Source organism: Apteryx rowi, unplaced genomic scaffold (assembly GCF_003343035.1).
Source record: "Apteryx rowi isolate R43461 unplaced genomic scaffold, aptRow1 scaffold_310, whole genome shotgun sequence".
NCBI lineage: Eukaryota > Metazoa > Chordata > Aves > Apterygiformes > Apterygidae > Apteryx > Apteryx rowi.
The window spans coordinates 742,334-761,977 of NW_020449531.1; the positions used below are offsets into that span (position 1 = coordinate 742,334).

Sequence of the window (19,644 nt, forward strand, 5' to 3'; positions counted from 1 at the left end):
TTAAAAGGTACAGAAGAAACACTCAGAAAATACAAAGTCAACTGGAATTAATTCCAGCACGTTTCACTCTTTATCTGCATCTATCATTTGCAAATGAAAGTAAAGGTAGCCTTATTTCTGACAATTGCAGTTGTTGATGCACTTGAGATGTTTAACAATTTTCACGTAGCCATATTGTAGGAATTGTAGCTGTAATCGCCTAAGAGAACAAGGCCTGTAGAAAGATATGCTGTATTTTGTTACACCATCAGATAGAGCTGGAAGAAGCAGGCAAACTTCCAGGTGCATGAGCCCTACTTCTTTTTTAACCATGGAATTGGAAGCCTGTGAAACTCTACTGGCAAGCTTTTCGAGGAATAGATGTGCAAAACATAGGTACAAAAAGAACAAAGGTTGTGATTTGAATCCCTAGAGGTCATCAAGAAAATCTACTTTTTGATGAGGCATTTAGAATTTGGGAAATTTGGGAATTCCCATTTGGGAATGAAAATTATCCTGTTCAAAATAAAGTCTACAGAAGAATGTTTTAATAGTGCAATATTTTAGATCTGCAGTAATTTCTACAAGCTGAGACGTGAGAGAAAAATGAATTTGAAACTTGATCAGAGTCAAATGAAAATAATATTTGGAACACTGTGCATTGTGACATTTTAGCACAAACGAAGACATCTTTAGCAGATGAGAGTATGTAAAACCATGGTCAGTTAAATGCTTGTGGGAGAGACTGCAAACATCACCAGAAGATGTATCTCTGATTTTTTCAGATCAGTGGACACCAGATACTTATTCAAGTTTCAGGTGGATACTGGGGCAGAAGTTAATGTGTTGCTGGAAGCAGTTTTGTTAGCACCTGAAATCCATAGATAGAGGGAGATTAAGTAGTAAACTCATGTGAAATTATCCCCACAAAAAGAATTTGTGAGTTTAAGTGTATGGGTAAACTGAAAAGAAAAACATTATTTCTAATAGCACCAGAGTAAGAGGGCACTTACTAGGTTTCAGCTGCTTTTAGCATTTGGAGTCGTATATACAATCAAGGAGAGTAAGACCAAAATTAATGAGGTATGGTTTCAGGATGTCTTCCAAGCAATCAAGTAAAATAGAGAATAGAAGTGAAAGTGCCTCCCCAGAATCATGCTATTGGAAGCCTTGCACTCTCTATAAAACCGGAATAAAAGGAGGATCAGTTATTCCTTTTTTAGCATAAGCCTAATAGAAGGCACTGAGTCCATTGGTTATTATACCATCAAGTATAAGCCGCAAATAGTTAAATATGTACAGGGAGAACACTTTCTGCAATCTACAAAGAGAGAGAGAGAAATAAGTGGAAATGGATAATGTCAGATACATACATTTTTATGCTACCTGTGTTTGTAGGGTTGTGATAGGATCACTCAGGAAAAGCAGTGTACATAGTTGAACAAACATTTAGTATCACCTTTGGGACATACTGTTTCCTCAGACCAATGTTTGTGTTTTGTTTAATACCCAGGTGTTTCTCAGAAAACCCATCACATCGTTGGTGGGATAGAGTACTAAGATTAACATAGATAACATTTTGAGCTGGAGAAACACGTGACATGATTAGAGGCTCTTGAAAAGAGCAGTCTGCTGGCCTCAAGCTAAACAAACAAAAATGTAAATTATGTGTAGGTGAAACGGGATGCCTGGGTGAGCTAATGCACTAAGGTATGTGTACAAATAAATCACTGTAAAGTTGAGGCTGTCATTAATGCACTTGCCTAAGCAAATGAAGAAGTGTAAGCGAATTCTTGGGTATAGTTTGAGTTTGATGCTGCATCTAAACAAATTGATCTTTCCACTGTACAAAGAAGCTGAGTCAAGAATGGTGCACAGATGAATATGCAGTGTTGACTTTGTGCAGCAAAGCGTTTCTGCACCCAGCACAGCCTATATCATCCATTATCCCAATCCTCTATTCTGATGGACAGTTGAGAGTTGACTGAATCATCTTAATCACAGGTACTAGGAAAACGATTGTCAGTATGATCAAATAGGAGAGAAAGGATGGTTTGGCCCTGGCATACATGACTGTTCAAAATATGAAACATTGTAAAAAACTGTTTACCCTTGTTAGCTGAAACTGACCCAAACCAGCTTGCAATCAAGAGCTTCAAATCAGTTTTCAAACCGCTGAAGTGATGGGTTTGAGAAAGTTTGTTCAAAAACCTTAAATTTGAAAAAWTTTTTTAGCTGACGTATTATATTTTAAATATGGGCCAGTGCTACTGTCTCTTACTTTAGAGAATGAGATTTATATGTTAGATATTAAATCAGTGAGATTCCTAGGAATCTCAGGATCTGAAATGCCTTTTTTTGAAACAAAACAAAAGAAATGCTGCTTCTCTGTATGGGTCAAAGGTAGTGATTTTGTAATTCTCCAAGTCTCCTGAAACACAGAAAGAAACATTTAAGATTTTTTCTATGGAACTACTTTTAAATATTGCTCAGCTGCTTCACTCTTCTACACACAAACTAAAGAATACTTATGGATATTGATTTATTAGTTTTCAATGTAATTTTTATTATTTTAATATTAAGCATTTTATGGGCTGTATGTTGACTGCAGAACTTTCTATACACAATTAGCTTTAAAAAGTCTATTAACAATCCAAAAATGCTAAATTTATTTCTGCAGTACTCAGATCCAGAGCATTTTAACTATATATATATATATGATTTCTTTTTTTATAATGTAGCGTCAGATGTTAACAGCATAATGGCTATTGCTGGCGAAGGAGGTGCTAACATTTAGGGAATAAGCTGACGTATTTCTGCAGTCGCACTAATTCACCATCATGGACTTTGTAAAAAAGGCAACAGTTGCTTAGCACAGTAGGTGCTGAAGATATCAGAAGGTAAGTATAGTACTTAGACCATGCTTTGACATACTGCCAAATTTGGGGAGCTGGAGGCTTTCACTCTTACCACACTGATTTTATGACTTTCTGCATAATGGTTGTATACAACTGTACCTTCAGTTAAAATATATATGTTTTAGTTATGGCATGTGGCTAATAAAACAATGTAAGTAACTATACTTTTTCTCAACTCTATGAAACTCTGTAAAATAGTTGCCTGCTTCTGGCAGGTCTATTGGGCAGTTTTTGAGAGAAAGCAGGAGCTAACTTACTGCAATTCCTTATGCTTCTGAGCCCAGCTTTTGAACTTTGCTTGTTCTCTGTCTCTTTAAACAATAACTATAAGCCAGACTTGGTGCCTGTAGGGTGAAACAGAAAGGACATGGTGGGATAGCCTTTCTGAACACTAACGCTCTGTCTTGGATTGAGAGACAGAAACTTTCTTTAAATAGTCATCTTCTGATGGAACGAAACAAAGATGCTACCATTTTCCCCTTTACAAATAATTTTTTCCTCAAAGACTTCTTGCTAATAACTTGAGCCCTTGATACAGCCTTCATGCCAGTGGATGTGTCACTGTACTCTTACCTAAGGATCAGGTTTTTCTTTTTGGTCTGGTGTTCAGGTGTTTACCAGACAGAAATGTAGGTGTGCAAGTAGGACATAGTTATTATCCACAATACCTTCTGTAGGCAACTGGCATACGTTCATTTGAACAGCCAGATTAGTAGCCTACGTACAGTCAATGAAGTTTACTAGAGTTGTGCAGGGAATGTGACTCAGAGCATGTAAGTTAGATACTGAAAATACACACAGTGAATGTCTTCATGAGGCTTTCAGGTTTTCACTAATGCCTTTTATAGAAAGTTAGGTGTCGTCTTAATCTTTTGACTTGAAATTGAAGAAGTTTACCATCTAATTTTAATCAGTGAACACACTGCTGAAATGCTTTGCAGTTAGCTTAATGAGATCCATCTTAACATATAACAAATCATTTCCACAGCATGCTAACAGTGATTATTTTTTATTTCCTGGTAATATTCTGATAACTGATTGACTTAGACCCCTTGGTGGTTCTTCGCTTTGGAATTCAGCGGCTATTTCATTTGTAAAACATATGAATAGGTTCTCAGATAAGAGCAGAAAGGTCAGGAAGAACAGACCAACTTAGCACAATTGCAGCACTGTAGCAACAAGACCCAGGCAGTAACTTTTTTGTAGAGCAAATGTATCGAGTCATGTGGGAGAGTGCAATATATCTGTCCTTGGAGCTGGGTAACTTTGGCCCATGGCCTGTCTAACAAAAATTGCTGCAGAATTCACATAAATTAATTAGCAATATTTGTTTCTCAGATTACTCATAGCATGTCAAGAAGTATGTAAATACGAAAATTTAACGTACGTCTACTTGCTGCTTTTACATTCAGTTTCTCGCACCAGTTTATTGAGTAAATATTCTCTTTGAAAATACCACTTTGAACCCAAGTCCTTGGTGATGAAGACTATCTTATTATTATTTTCTTAGACTTCTGCTCAGATGTGAAATAGTGTATTCCTATGTTAATTTTATATGCTTGGACTGTGGCCATTTTTATCTTATTCTAGTCTTTCTTATGCCATAGTTAAAGTTACTATATCCATTAATCTCCCTTGTTACACTGTGTTGCATCTTTTTTAATTTCTTTGCTATCTTTCCTCAGAGCATCAGTTTTCATTGATCAGTTTGCTGTGACTAATGCAGTAAAACAGTAGTATCTTTCTTTTGATCTCTGTGGCAAATGCATTTATTTCTGAATGAAACAATAATGTTGTTAACTTCTGTAAAGACTTCCTGACAGAATAATAACTGGGGATGGACAAGCAATTTAGATCTAATATGAACCAATCAGCTTAGTTTATGCTGTGCGTCTGTCTCGCATCTGTTCGYGGAAGGTGGTCCTGGCTTTCCTGTCAGAGGAGTAAGGCAAGTCCTTTGCCGCTGTGGGCCCAGCCACAGTTTACCACAGCTGGATCACCTTGGAAAGCTGAAACTTGGAATATTTGTCTCTTCCTAAAGTCGTCTCCTCTCCCCCTTAATAAACAAAGTTGTTTCACCATTTCATTTCACAGTTAGTATACTTAAACCAATGTAGTAATGTATGCCAAAGAGTAGGAGATACTGTGATAATTTTAATTACAGCTTAATTGGCACATTCTATATATTTATATTGAACTTTTAGGGCTGTCTTTTTCGTTGTTTTAAAAATCTTGGGTTTTTTAAATGCTCACGTTCTAAGATGCACACACAGCAATGATAATGCTATACTGGAGCATTGCTGGCATGTGCTGTTTTGTGCCAGGAGTCCTTAGATGAGACTTACAAAGCTTCTTAGAATTAAAGTATTGTGCTGTTGATTTGGGTATCATGGTACAGTATTTGCTAAAGCTTTCAACAGATGGCAGACTTATGAAGGTGGTGTAACTGCAATAAACTCCTTGTTCATTTGCTTTTTGCTTTCATTTGCGGGTTAGAAAGGATATGATCACACAAATCCTTTTATCTGGACTGCATGCTTCATGTTTTGATAAGAACAAAAAAATTGTGTATCTCAGAAGACATGAAATGTTTTAAAGTATTGCTAGGTATATAAATCATCTTGGTTACTGTAGAAACAGTTTCTCTTCTGTGCCTTTGACATCTTTCTGATCTTAGATTTTGTCTACAACCATTTATTGTTTAAAAACTTAATGACAGTTCAACTGGAAAGAATTAAGTCAACAAGATTTGACTTTCTTTTTGGCAGGTGCAGTTGTACTTTTGGGAAGAGAGACTCCAGTATAAGTGATTGTCTCTCTCACCAGTACTTACAGCAGGCATTCACTGTATCATACCTGAGCTGTGTGGCACTTGAGCACTGAACAGTACCGTGCTCCATTAGAATAACTTTTCTCCTTATCACACTGTGAGATTTGTATTTATTAATATGGCTGAATAAAATTAATATACAACTGTTTTGTAAAATATAAGAATTAAACAGTGGGTATGGTCCCTTTCAAGCTTCAAACTAATAATAATCATATGTTTAAATAGTAAACTTTATTTTTTATTATAGGAAAAAACACAGTTTTGCTTTCAATGTTGGAGAGAGAGTAAAATAGTGTGAGCATTGTATGTACAAAGTATGAACAAATAATGAAAACAATTTTTATGCAATATCTCTCCTAGATTTTAAAATTTCACACTTTCAGACTATTTCACACTAAGCTGCTACAATAGTTACTATTCTGTCATTGCCATTATGACAGTTATCCTATCTAATATTGCTTAACCTTTTGAGAAGTAACAGGAATATAGAAATTCTCGACTTCTCTACTTTGTTTAGTTAAACTACATATTTTTGAACGTGAATAGTGAAGTGTTTCAAATAGGAATATCAGTATATCACAAAGTCCACTCTAACAGATTTAACTTCTCAAAAGCAATTCAACTAGCAGTTTTAAAAGAAATGCAGTCTGACTTTCTTTTCTTTCTTGAACTGAAATGTTTTGTATGCAATTTTTAAGTATCATTATTAAATCATTATTTTTAAAAGAGATGCAAATCTCAGTAAATGAGAGACTTTCAAGAGACTTTAAACAAGCAGTCAGGCAGGAACTTCTCTAGAGAACCAGTGGCAGAGCAGGAAGTGCTTCGTCTTTAGTTTGCTCATTCAAATCTATATCTATAGATCTAGTCTATAAATCTAGTCTATATTAACAGCAACTGTTTGTTGTTGCTGCTTAGCTCTTCTTGGGTTTTTGAAAGGGCCTTCTCAGTCCATGTTGTAGCGCACAGGTATTTAGAGTGTGATTCTCCTTTCTGCAGTAAGATCCTTGCGCAATTCTGTTGAGTTATTTGGAGATGTGCCTGGCTGCTGAAGATCACTTTTTGTGAAGATCCTTTTGGAACTGTGGCAATAATTTGTAGCTGGGTGGTCATGCTCAGAGATGCACATGTCTGAATAAATCTAAAAATCTGTTTACGCTTTGTTTAAGAGATGTGGCTGTACTACAATAGTGCCGTGGATTCTGTTATTACTTTTTCTATGCAGCTTGAAGTTTGTGTGTTCTTTGAATAAACACAGGCTATTGTTCAGATGAGCTAACAGCACGACACACTCCACGTATGAAAATTTTGATGTGAAAAAATAATCAGTGTATGGATATATTATATTTACTGTAAGCATGGTATAGTGTGGGCAAATACGGAGCAGCTGTAGGTCTGTTGTTAGCTGACTGGGCATCTGTCCAATTATCATTAAAAATATTGACATTAAGTAATTTGGGGTTTTAATAATAATTAATTAACTACTATTTAAACACCTCTGCTCAGATTGACCTAGATGTTCTAGTTTTAAAAGTTCAGTACAGATAACAGATTTGACATGTGTAGTGCATAGTGTTTTCTGAAAGGAAATAGTCTGCAGCTCTAAGTTCTGAAATCCTTTGGTTCTAAAAAGAGGAACAAACAAATGCACAATACTTAATATTGTCTTATTTGTTTTTCAGATTAGCGTTGTACGTATATGAATATCTGCTCCATGTAGGAGCACAGAAATCTGCCCAGACATTTTTATCAGAGGTATGTTTTCTCCGTCTTTTTTTTCTTTTTCCTTCCACAATTTGTAAGTGTGTGCAAGTAAAATGCATGTAAAATAAATGTAAGTTGATTTAAAATAAACATCATTGATGACCCTATGTGTTTACGTTGATCAGCGTAGACTTCTGAATCTGCAAAAGCTGCTTTGCCAAGTCATTTTACATGCCATAGTRTAATTACTTTTGCTGTGATTTGTTCCTCACTGTTCTCTGATTTGCTGCTACGTTGAGAAAGATTCTGTTTTCTCTAATAAGTACGCATATTAGAGAATGCATTGATGGTACTCCTTTTTGATAATCTTCTAACTTATTGTTGATACCTCCAATTGTGAATAATGTACCATCCTAAATAAACAGCAATCAAGTATTTTACATCCCATCATCATATACTTGCAGTTCTTATTTTCTTAACCAGTGCTGATTTCAATATATATTCTTTCCATCCTTCTAACCACTTCGCTTCTTTTCATCTGGTGAATCAATTATGACTATAACTATTCAGAGCCTATTTCTTAAGCACTTTTTAACTGCTAGTGGATTTTTTTTCTGCATTAAACAATAGCTATTATTTTTCATAGTCTTTTAAAGACTTGTATACATCTTTTGAAAACTGAAAAAAAATTATCGTTCTTCAAGCATTCTGTTTTTATTCTGGGATACAGAAATACCTGTGTGTCAAACATATTGAAGTCTTTTTGGTTTATTATTGTTTTTAATCTTTCTTTGATGTGATGATAATAACTGGGTAGTGAGCAGAAGTGAGGAAAAAAAAGGCAACATGTTATACTTAGAAAATTTGCTGCTTCAACTGAGTCCTTCAAAAGCTAACAGAATTACTATCCTAGTGATGACTTTTTGGAGGTGGGAGAGGAGAGGACGAGAACAGGAGGGTTGTTTGTGGTAGCTATCATAGAAAATTCACATAACACAGACAGGCAAAGGGGATAAAATTGTGGTAGTATCAATTTATGTTTATATTAAAATGTGTTTTTTGACGGTTGTTTTCTCTCTTGGTAAAGCAATGGGAAAATACGAGAGAAAAAAAATCAGAGAGTAATCTTGGCTTTTGCAAAACAGCAGTCACTTGTAAATGATACACAGTACAAGATTCTTTTTGCTCATTTTTATGATTTATTTGCAAAATGAGCAGCTGACAAGAGTGTAACTGGTGTAACATTTGGATTTCAAGAAAACATTCAAGAAAACAGTGTCTTTGAACTTTGCTCTAAAAGCTAATTTAAACTTGGATTATAGAGAAACTCTCAGATTTGAATTAATATAATCTGAGAATGTATCAAAACCTTCAAATTCAGACTACTACTAGCCAAAAGATAAGGAGTAGGGCATAGCGATAAATAATAAGGTATTGAATGGGTATGAGGTGTCTGTTAGATTTCACACAGAGCTATGAGCCTATTTACTCCATTCATTAACAGTGCAGAAGGGCAAATACTATGCTGATAATGTTTGTAAATGCTTGTAGGTTGGAACAAATGGCAGTGAAACCAAGGAACCTGGAAAAAATTGCTGTTTGGGCTGAAAGTCATAAAATGAGGTTCAGATTGCAAAAGCCGGACACTAATACAGTTTGGATGAAATAATCTAAAACACACAAGTTAGTGGTAAAAGCAGCAGAAAAGAATGGTAGTGGCTCATGGAGTAGACAGGCCTTTACATTGTAATGCCCATTCAATCCTGGGCTGTAAACCACAGTCATATAAAGACTGTTTAAGCGTTTCATTAAAATAATGCTACTTTCATCTGTCATTATTTCTGTCTCTAGGGCAGAATACGGTAAGTGTTTAAACAATTATTTTTTTACAAATTTGGGCAGGAGATAATGCTATGTGTAGTAGCAACTGGAGGAGTTTGGAATATATGCAGTGCCCTGCTTTACACCCCATTTTAAAGTGAGCCGGTCTTCCTAACAGTGTYGTTTGGATTTCTACAGAATCTTGAGTTATTTTTTACAGAGTTCCTTAAAAAATTATACTGGATTTGTTATAGTCCAAACTCTTTAGTTTTGTAGTTAAGAATAAGCTGATAACTACAGTGTTAATAAAATGATTGTATGGTATTGTTAAGATTTGTAAAGTACTGCAAAGGGCCAGAATTCTTTCACAGTGTGTTATGTTGTCTAACAAATTAGCTGATCCACAATTAAAGTGTGAAGTCAAGGGTACAAATTTTTAAACTGCCTTTCTTTTGAAAACAGTGTTAAGTAAACCAGACTTCTTAGGTAGGAAAGCAAGCTTAGATAGTATATCTCTATTCAAGAGAGTTTGCCAATGCAGACATACCAGGTCAAACTAGTTTTTCATTTTCATTGAATCATGGGAGAAGGGGTTATAACTCTGATGTTACTTATATTTGTGACATTACCTCTAACAGTAAAGTACTCCTTGAGTATTCTACAACACTGGCTCACTTTGGTTGTGGAGGGAAGACTGCCACCTGCTGAATCAGTCACATTTGTTCTGTATCTCATATGTTTTTCTTAGGGCAAATTGGAAAATCTTTTAGATAACTTTTAGGGGTATTTTTTGACCAATTTTTTGTGATGCACGTTTTTGAGCTTAAATAGATGCCTGCCTTAATGGTGGAGAGATACAAAATGTGTCCTTAATAAAATTATATTCAAAATCTCTAAAAAGAAATTCTAAAATATATTTTGCTAAAATAAGAGGTATCAGTTACACTAGTATGTGTGATAAAGTGAGCAATATGGCCATCCAGATTGATAAAGAAGCCTTTCATAGCTATAAAATCTTTTATTCTTCCCTTTTTTCTATCTGAATAAATTAAGTAATATTTTTTAGTCACAGTGATCACAGAGTTTTTATTGTTTCTTTTTAGATAAGATGGGAAAAAAACATCACACTGGGGGAGCCCCCGGGATTCTTGCACTCCTGGTGGTGGTAAGTGTCAATTTTCTTTTTCTCTGGTTTTTAGAATATGCCAGTTATGAATTTTAATGGCTGGAGGCAAGAAGTTCAGGTGAACATTGTGAAAAGGATGTGAAGACAAGGATCAAAAACTATTTTCTTGGAAAGTGATGAAAGAAATAAATTAGATATTATATGCTTTAAAATAATTATGAAGTATTATGTTATTTACAATTTTATTTATCAGGTCCATATTTAATAAAAAAAAATGGACTCTTTTGCTCTTTTTTTTTTTTAATTTATTTTTCCATCACTGGACAAAAAGAAATACTGTATAGCAGATCGATAACACAGCAGCTTTGAAAGAAGATGGCATGCATTTCTTTGTTCACCATCTTCCAGTAGATTGTGCCTTTAAGAGATCATTCTCCATGTCCTAAACAACTGCATTTGAAAAAATGTGTTTGTGTGTGTGTGTATATACACACACACACACACACACACACATATATATATATAATATATTATATAATATATATAATATATGCAAAGACTCTGCAAATAGATGTGAGCTTCCTCAGTCTTTAGTCCACATTCTAGTCACGGGAATAGCATATGAAAGCAATTAGTGGAGCCAAAGCTACCAGCCTTTTTGAGAGGCAGTATATGATAGCATGGGCTTGGTGTTGCAGTAGCTGCATTTGCATAGTTTCTCTCAGTTTAGAATATGGGTAGGACACAGAGCTCACTTGTAATTTTTTATGCATGGTGCCACTTGCTTATATATATTGGTGTGCAGAGATATATTTCTATATATAAAATTCCCAAGGAAAAGAGTGTTCATAGGCACTGCTGTTTAGCCATATTGAGTGATGGAAGCCCAAGAAGGTGAACTTGTTCTTTGTATCTCTGATATCAGCATTATTGTTAATTTTGTTTTTTTGCAGCAGAGTGATCAAATTTTCCACAATTCTGAACTACAGTGCTGGGCTGAGTTACAGAGGATTATGTCTAAAACAATAAAGAAACCAAATGAATCTCTAACAAATTTTATTCTTTTAATTGTTCTAGCATAGTGATAATTTTATTCTAGAAACTTTGTGGCTGACATTACTATCATAGCTAAGTATCTTACATACTATTTCTTAACAGTTCAGAGATACTTGTAGTGTGCTAGAGTTGATTCATGTATAACTGTTTGAAAGGCAGGGGAAAAAAGATTTATCCGGAGTATCGTAATTTCCTTTCTCTCTTTATAACCCAAGAGCTTTAAGATGGCATACCCTTCTATTTCCTACTCTTATCCATACACTTGTTTCTCTAGGAGCTTTTGTTTAAAGGACAGTATTGGACCCTGGAAGAACTCCCAGCATTCTCATCATTTTCTTGCCTTTTCGCCATATTATCATATGAATCTGTCCCTTCCAGTGCTTTGTGGTAGTAAATTGCAGCAGTCACAGAGGTATGAAGCTAAATGCAGAGCTGTAGTAATTTGCTTTATACTCCAAAAGCTTGTATATTAGACTTGCTTCTGAGTTTACACTACTGCAGTTTTAAAGGAATACAGCACTGCTTGCCTCAGAAAATCAGATAATAGGACTTTATTCCTCACAGGCATTTTACAAAGTTAAATTCTTTCATAGAGGTAAGTGTTTGCAGCTCTTGACTAGAAAGTGATATGTCTATTTCTATTTATACACATGTATGTGTGGTTTGTGTACCGCATAAAGTCTATATGGTGAGAAAATCATTATAGTTCTCATATCTGTAACTTCTTAACTTGCAGTGTATTTTGGGATCTCTACTGTGCAGCTCCAGAAAGACGAGAAACATGTGAGCATTCAAGTGAAGCAAAAGCCTTTCATGACTATGTAAGTTTTGTATATCTTTACCATGTTTTAATTAATTGTTATGTATGAATGTGATAGAGAAGTATTTCTGTAGGGCAGTGACTCAAAAACGCAGAAGTCTGTCATATGTAAGTAACTCTTGTTTGCTTCCAGGGTGCCTTAGAATTAGGACTGTCTAATCCTTTGATTACTCAGTGCCATACAGGAAACTCTTGGAATCCATATCACAGGTCATGTTTGGAGCCCATGTCACAAGTCATGTTTTGAAGCTTTACCAACACTGGGTAAAGCTTCAGAGTGCTGTCCCACATATTTATACAGAACAAAGAACATCCTACTCTCTCTCCCCCATGGACTCATCAGCTTGACCTCAGTCGCAAAGGCTCAGGCCAAATGCAGACACAGATATGTGTTGTCTGGATAACTATTCCCTGTCAATGCTAAAGAAAAAGCAGTTCAGTAGAACTGATCCCATGGCTTCTGGCAGAACCATACTGCCTTAATATGTGATTGTTCTTCAGATATTTTTGTATCCTGAAATAAGTATTTTTTGTCATGGTAATAAACACTTACACTCACTCGTGGAACAAGTAAAATGTAAAATCATCTGGTCCAAGAGAACAGCAGAAATAGAGGGGAAGGAACAGAAGTATTATGCCAGTTTTGACCCCATTGAGTCCCAGTTCAAAACACAGCAGGGAATTTGGTGGTGCCTTGCCTGCAAGGTCTGAAGAAGTGCTCTAGAAACTAGGGACCACAACACTGCAATAATCAATTCCTTTTTCTCCACTACCATAATATAAACGGAGAACTTCAGAACTTACCTGCATTCCAGAGTTGGAATGGAATTTGGGATACGTTTACTATGCCAGCTTTTTTCCATCTGGTGATTTCCTTTCTATTGACGAAATCCGCAGGAGGCTGACTGAGCTGGGTTTATCATTCCTTTCGGCCATTTGTATAATATAAAAGGAGAGCATAACTTTACCCCATGATATAATCTGAAAACTTTTCCTTTGAGTGTTTTCCAAGTCTGTCTTATAAATATTTTGTAGCTATTGCAGAAAAATATTTCTACACATAAAATTAAAATTAGACTGCCATTCCACAGTGTCTTACGAACACAAATTTGGAAAAGCTTAGATGAAAGAGCTAAGTGTTCATTTTCCATAAATGTATTTGATTTCAGGTTATTTACCCAAATTGTCATAATCTGATGACTGCTCAGCATCCTATAGTATGTGACCTATACGATCTTGCCTTATTTGTAGTTAACAGAGATTATGTTACAAATGCACCATCAACGCAGTTAGAACTATTCAGCGTATTCTACTTACAGACCAATGAAACTTTAATACCCTGTCCTTGGTGGTTAGATTTTGAGGCTGCCTGGTGGATGAGCTTGGATAACTTTGCACAGTAGTGTCCATGCTACATTGATCACTCATAATTGTCATAATCAGTGAAAAAATGTGTGAGAGAGGAGAAGATGGGAAAAAACTATGAGGAAGTTTTCCATCCACAGAAGTATTAAGGTCAACCAACTTGGTAAAGTGTGTTCCTCAAATCAAAACCAATATATTGCAAGTAAGATTTCTGCAGTCTTTTATCCCTTTTCTGCTTTAAATATACACTTGTGGAAAAAATAGAGTATTTCAACAGCTTTGCTGTTGTTTTGAATGCTTGTTTTTAGAGCAAGGTTCAATTCCCCCACTGAAGGAGGAATAGTTTTACAGTAGGGAATGACTGCAGTGAAGTAAATTTGTGGAGATCAGAATGCACGGTATGACAGTTGACTTCAGCAGAGTATTGTTCCCTCACGATATAGGGTGTATCACAAAAGGCAAAAACTTATGGAATCTGTAAAAGTTGTTGTGAAATCATTTTGAAATAAAATTAGCAGTGAGAGGATATTTTAAATGACAGAAGTACTTGAAAATCAAAGAAGGGGTGGAGTCCACACTCCTTTAAACTCATCAGAGTTTCCTTGATCAGTGAATTCACTATTAAATGTAAATTTTGAGGTAAACTAAGAATTTGAGCAGCTGAATCAAAATTATATTTAATAAAAAAAATGTTGTCTTAGCATCACTTTTAAAGTGTTTATGACTTCTACAACTCTTGGTTTATTGCATGGTCTTATTGCTCAATTCAGTCTCCTATGTATTGTCATAATTCAAAAAAACTGGGAAAATACTCCTATGACTTCTGTGTGTGATACAATTGTGTGCTTGTGTGAGTGTTTAAATTACTATAGAGAGACTTGTTTGATGAAGAATAAATGAGGTCATGATAGGCTTCTGTATATACATCAGTCTGCATAAGGGAGGATGAATGTTCATTTTAAAATAATTTGGTTTATACATTTACTGAGTATTTCTATAACCTACACTTTATCAATCTTTTGAGGTGACAGGAAAAACTAGCTGTTGCATAGTTTTTGTCACAGATGAAATAAACTTTTCTGATATCTAGCAAAACTGATGCTGTTGCTTACTGTTGTGTGGTTTTTGCATAGCGAAATAATCTGCATCGTGAAAAGTGCGTGCTTTTGAAATGTTATGTTTATTTAATATGAGTGTATTGTACATTCATATTAAAGCACAGGACAAGTAGTTATATAATACAGTCAAGCGTATTTCATAGTAGTTGAACATAAACATTTATTAAATGCTTTGTGAAATCCTGACCCATGTAGAGTTTTGCCATTGACTCCAGAGAGGTCAAAATTCCATCATCAATGAAGACCGTCATACAGCCAGTCACCAACGTCTAGCTTCTAAGTCACGTTGAGGGGTTTGATGATATCAAAACACTGCGGGTAGATTGCAGATCAAGTAATAGAGCATTTGTAGTTGTACTGACATATTTAAAAACTGTAATTGTCAAGTACAAAAAACACAGAAGGCTTGTTTATTATTTCATACTAACAATTCAGAATTTTTTTTATTAAGTATGTGTTCTCTTCACCTAAGAAAATTATTCCTGGTGAATGTGTGAGTGGTTCCTAGTTCTTACACCAGACAAGTCATGTTTAGCACTAAGTATGCTGAATTAGCTGACCCAGTATCTCTTCTGTCTTTGTTTCTGTGAGAAAAAGAAAGGTATAAAAATGTTTGATGGAGGAGGGGAGAACTTGGGCATGATTTAATGATTTCCGAGGAACTGCTGCCTCAAACAACTTAGTTACTGGTCAGTCTGAAATGCACATGGGTTGACTCATAAAATGATCAGATAAAGAGTTGATTACTTTTCTATGTTAAGTTTCACAGTATCTTAACTGCAATAGGAAAAAATTATGCCAGGTGAATTCTTTTTTCTTTTTTCATTCTTTGGAAAAAAAATGTTGAGTTATGAGATTTATTTCATTATTTAATTTGTCATAAAATTTCAACGTGTGCTTTGCTTGTCGTTGAATACAGCTAAATAACTGCAGCTGGACTTGATACATCTGTAGTATACTTGGCAGGGGGAAGACTAGGAGAATCCTTCTTAGTATCTATGTATAGTGTTATCTCAAAAAACAGTGTGTATTAAGTTTTCTCTAACATCAACTCTGCCTAATGAAGCAAACTAAGGCTTGCCTGTGTGTACCTGTCAGTTTATGCCACTAAATTTGTTCATGACTTTGTGTTAGAACAGTTAAAACAAAACTCCTTTAGATAACTGTTATTTATATTTTCAGTTATATGTGTGTATATACATGTTTCTCTATACAGTAGCATCCCTATTCCACAAAGAAAATGCTTGGAAGTACTATTTCCTTGTCTTTGGATTGTACTAATACAACTTTTGATTTTATCAAGCTGGTGAGAGGAGAAAAATCTTTCATGGCTGACAGCAAGAACATGAAGTGACTCTCAAGGTGGAGGCTGTAACTGCCTGCAATACTAACAACGTTCATCTTAGTAGAGATCAAATAAATAGGAAAGCAGAGGCCTATTCTGGCTTTAAAACGAAGATAATGTATGTTCATACTGAGTATAAATTTTTACAGTACATCCATATTATCTAAAAGGGATTCTAGTTTTATCTTCTGTTGAGATTTGCAGTTGGAAATGTTTTTCTGAGTGAACAAGGTTCTAAACTCATTAGGTACATTTACATAAATATATTTCAGGCTTGAAAAGACAAATTATGTCTTGAAAGTACATATGCTGAATCAGAGAAATAGGTTTTGCCCTTGAACTTTAACGTAAATATTTTAGAATTAGAGTTAGAAATACCTTGTTTATGTATCGGGTAACTCAGGAAAGAAAGCTGGTGCTCACCTAGCCTGTTAATATTGCAGACATTTCAGTAAGAATAGCTTATCTGAAGCAGAAAAGCCCCAATGTTTCTTTTCCGGGTACCTGTTACTTTTGCTAGAGGAAAATCTCTATGTGCTTTGGAAATCTTGTGAAAAGAGTAATCATTTATATGGACACTCTGAGGCAAAATTTAGTCTTTGCTGTAGAAAGGGTTTTCCTTTCTTCAGTGTCCTAAGGAGACCTCTTCATCTCTCTAGTTAAGGTCTTGTCTCTCTCGGTTTTCAACTGAGTTGTTTTGCTGAGAGAAGCAAGTTCCAATGTGAATGTTGTTCCTTTCTCCTTTCCATTTGTTTACAAAATGAATTTAAAACTTACTGTATCAAAAGGGAAAATAAAATGTAAATCTTGTGATTCCTCAGAGGACACTGTTGGTTCTTAGAGCCATCCCTGCCAATGAGTTTCTGACTGCCAGAAGTGGCCACTCTCCTATTCGTTGACCGTTCATTTGGATCTCAGGACTCTGGATTTGGAAGGCTGGTACCTGAAAAGTTCTTTCTTGCAAGTTGGTATCTTTACATAATGGTTAAAATCTTTTTACAGTCCAGAATTTTTTATGGCTCCCTCCCATATTAGAATGGAAGTTCTTCCACCTGGTGCTGATGTAAAGAGGGACCTATTAATTCTCACAGGTAGCTATTGTAAAATCCTGATTATTTTCTGGGTTAGGTTTTATTAGTGTCTTCTCCACAGCTCTTTGAAAGATCACATTTGGTATGAGTAAGGGTCTCTTATTTAGTTTCATGTCTCCCAAAAGAATGTCAAGTAATTTACAGGTTAAGAAAAAGACACATTCACTGCCCCAGAGACTGTACAGTCTCATAAACTAGTATCACATTTCCACCTGATTTGTTAGCATGTTTTAATAGTAAGCTAAATGACAGGGAGTTTAGCTATACTTGAAGGTTGTAGAGTATGTTAAAGACTATGCTATGATGAATTCCATACTGATTATTCCTTTTGAAGATCTTAGTGATATAAATCAAACTTCTCTAGAGTTATTGGGCATAGTGCTTGGGCATTTTAGATGGCTGATCAATCTCTTTATGTTAGTATTTCATACAAACAATTTGGGTGTCTGGATTTTTTCCTATATTTTATGGGGAAAAAAAACATTTTTTTCCCTCTTTGTGCCCAGACTCCTTCAGTATAATGAAGCAGCATTTCCTTGCCATAAATGCCCAAAAGACCATAACTGGTCATTAGTAGTACAGGGAATTTGAGGGCCTGTGAATATTTTTACATCTTTTTGAAGCCTGAAGTTTACTATGAAAGGTCTATGAGAAAATGTTTTCTGAATTCATCAGTGAATGTTTGTTGGAAGTGACCATAAATCTCAAGCCCTTTGTCCCACAGCACAGTGAGACTGTATTCTGCAATGAGGACTGCTTTATTCTGTTTTCATGAAACTACCCTTTTTTACCACTGAAGTTTTTGCTGACCTAATACCCAGGAAATGTTATTCTTTTCCATGATAAATTTTGAAAATGGATTTTTTTTCTTGTGTCTCCAGGTGGTCTAACTCCATGATTTAACAGCAGTTGTGTTGTTTTCAAGACAGTCCATCACAGAACCTCCTTCTGTGCCTCTCGTGTATCAGGGAAGAATTCATAGCTAATTTAAGCTGTTCATTTTCTTGACTTCCCTAGCTCTTGCTGCTGCGGTCTTCTGCAGGCTGCCTAGCTAGCCAGCTTGCACTTCTGCGTTCTCCCTGGTTTCTTGCTGAAAATTGGATTCTAGGTCAGGCTTCCAGCTGTCTAGTTCCATGGAACAGAGGATGGAGAATGCATATTTACTCCTTCTGGTTTTATTAAAATAAAAAAAAAAAAAGCTGGAGAGCAAGAGGCAAGTCCAGGCAGAGAGAGAACAAGTCAGAGAGAATCTACAAAATGCTGAGTTCATTGTCATTGTGTCATTCATTAGGAGAATGCCAAATTCAATCACCATGGAATCATGAAATATTTAGATCCATGCCTGAGATGAAGAGAACAGTTTGCCACTCTGTGAGCTGTTGGTTGGCCCTCCTGCAAACTCAGGGAAACCTCTCTCCATTGCTTTATTCTCTATTTGCATTTTTGAGGTTCTCCATGTCACCACGGGCTCTAATTAAAAGCTGAGAATCCCAAACACAATTCTGTGGTTAGGTGTGATTTCTTTTGACTGTGGAGTATGTGCAATGCCCTGCGTATTTTGCACTTGGTCTGCCTTGTCCAGTAATGCTTAAGGACTGTTCTACCAAAAGAAATGCTTTTGTTCTAAGTTATTTGATAATCCCCTATGGTAGTTCTGCAGAACTTGCGCAAGGACATTTACATGTTTACTAGTCATCACTGTATCTGTAGTTTCGCCTTTTGAGTAAGTTCTTGAGACATACAATTGTCTTGAATTAAAGTTATACTATGTAGATCCTGCTCTTGTCCACCTAGAGAATAGGTTATTTCTTAAACTGGAAAATACCATTTTTTAAAGCTGTCATAACATTCCTGCACAATATATGCTGACCTCTTAATGAAAAGCATCCCTTTCCATATAGTCACTGTTAAAATAGTATACTTCAGGGTTTTTTGTATAAACAGTGTTTGTTTTTAAATATGAATGAAAAGCCTTTCTTTCCTGCTATCTTATTCCACAGAGATATATCTCACCTCCCAGTGCTTATATATATTTATAGTACAATACATTCTTAGATATGAAAGCTGGAAGGAGACTAAGGAAGTCTGGCATTTACTCTGAAATTTCATATTGGAATGCATTATATAAATCCATATGGTTAAAGACGACCCTGGTCCATTAGAAAAATAAAATGAACAATTAAGAAATCATATTCAATATAGAATACTTCAAGTAACCTCTCTTACATGGTGATGTGTCTTTGGTTTACTACATGCACAAATAAAAATCTGTTAGGCTCAAAGGTAGAGAAATGCTATTGTCAGTGCCTGACCGATATTTTGTATGAATGACCTTTAGTATTAGAAGGCAAGCAACAGATCTTCAGTTAGTAAACTGTTTTGCAAAATGTGGTAAACGTTTAGAATTCTTTGTCTTCCTTCCAGCTGTAAATTGCACAGGAACACTAGTATGAAATGAGGTGCGTGGCCTC

General features: G+C 35.4%; 1 protein-coding gene across 1 annotated transcript in view; it reads left to right on the forward strand.

Annotated features, from left to right (window-relative positions):
• SSBP2 (single stranded DNA binding protein 2) overlaps positions 1 to 19,644 on the forward strand; it is a 175,831-nt gene that overhangs the window by 14,460 nt on the left and 141,727 nt on the right. Inside the window, exons 2-4 of the mRNA XM_026070465.1 lie at positions 7,410 to 7,482; positions 10,356 to 10,417; positions 12,171 to 12,255. Of these exons, the coding sequence (XP_025926250.1) occupies positions 7,410 to 7,482; positions 10,356 to 10,417; positions 12,171 to 12,255 (220 nt within the window). The remainder of the gene's footprint in view (positions 1 to 7,409; positions 7,483 to 10,355; positions 10,418 to 12,170; positions 12,256 to 19,644) is intronic.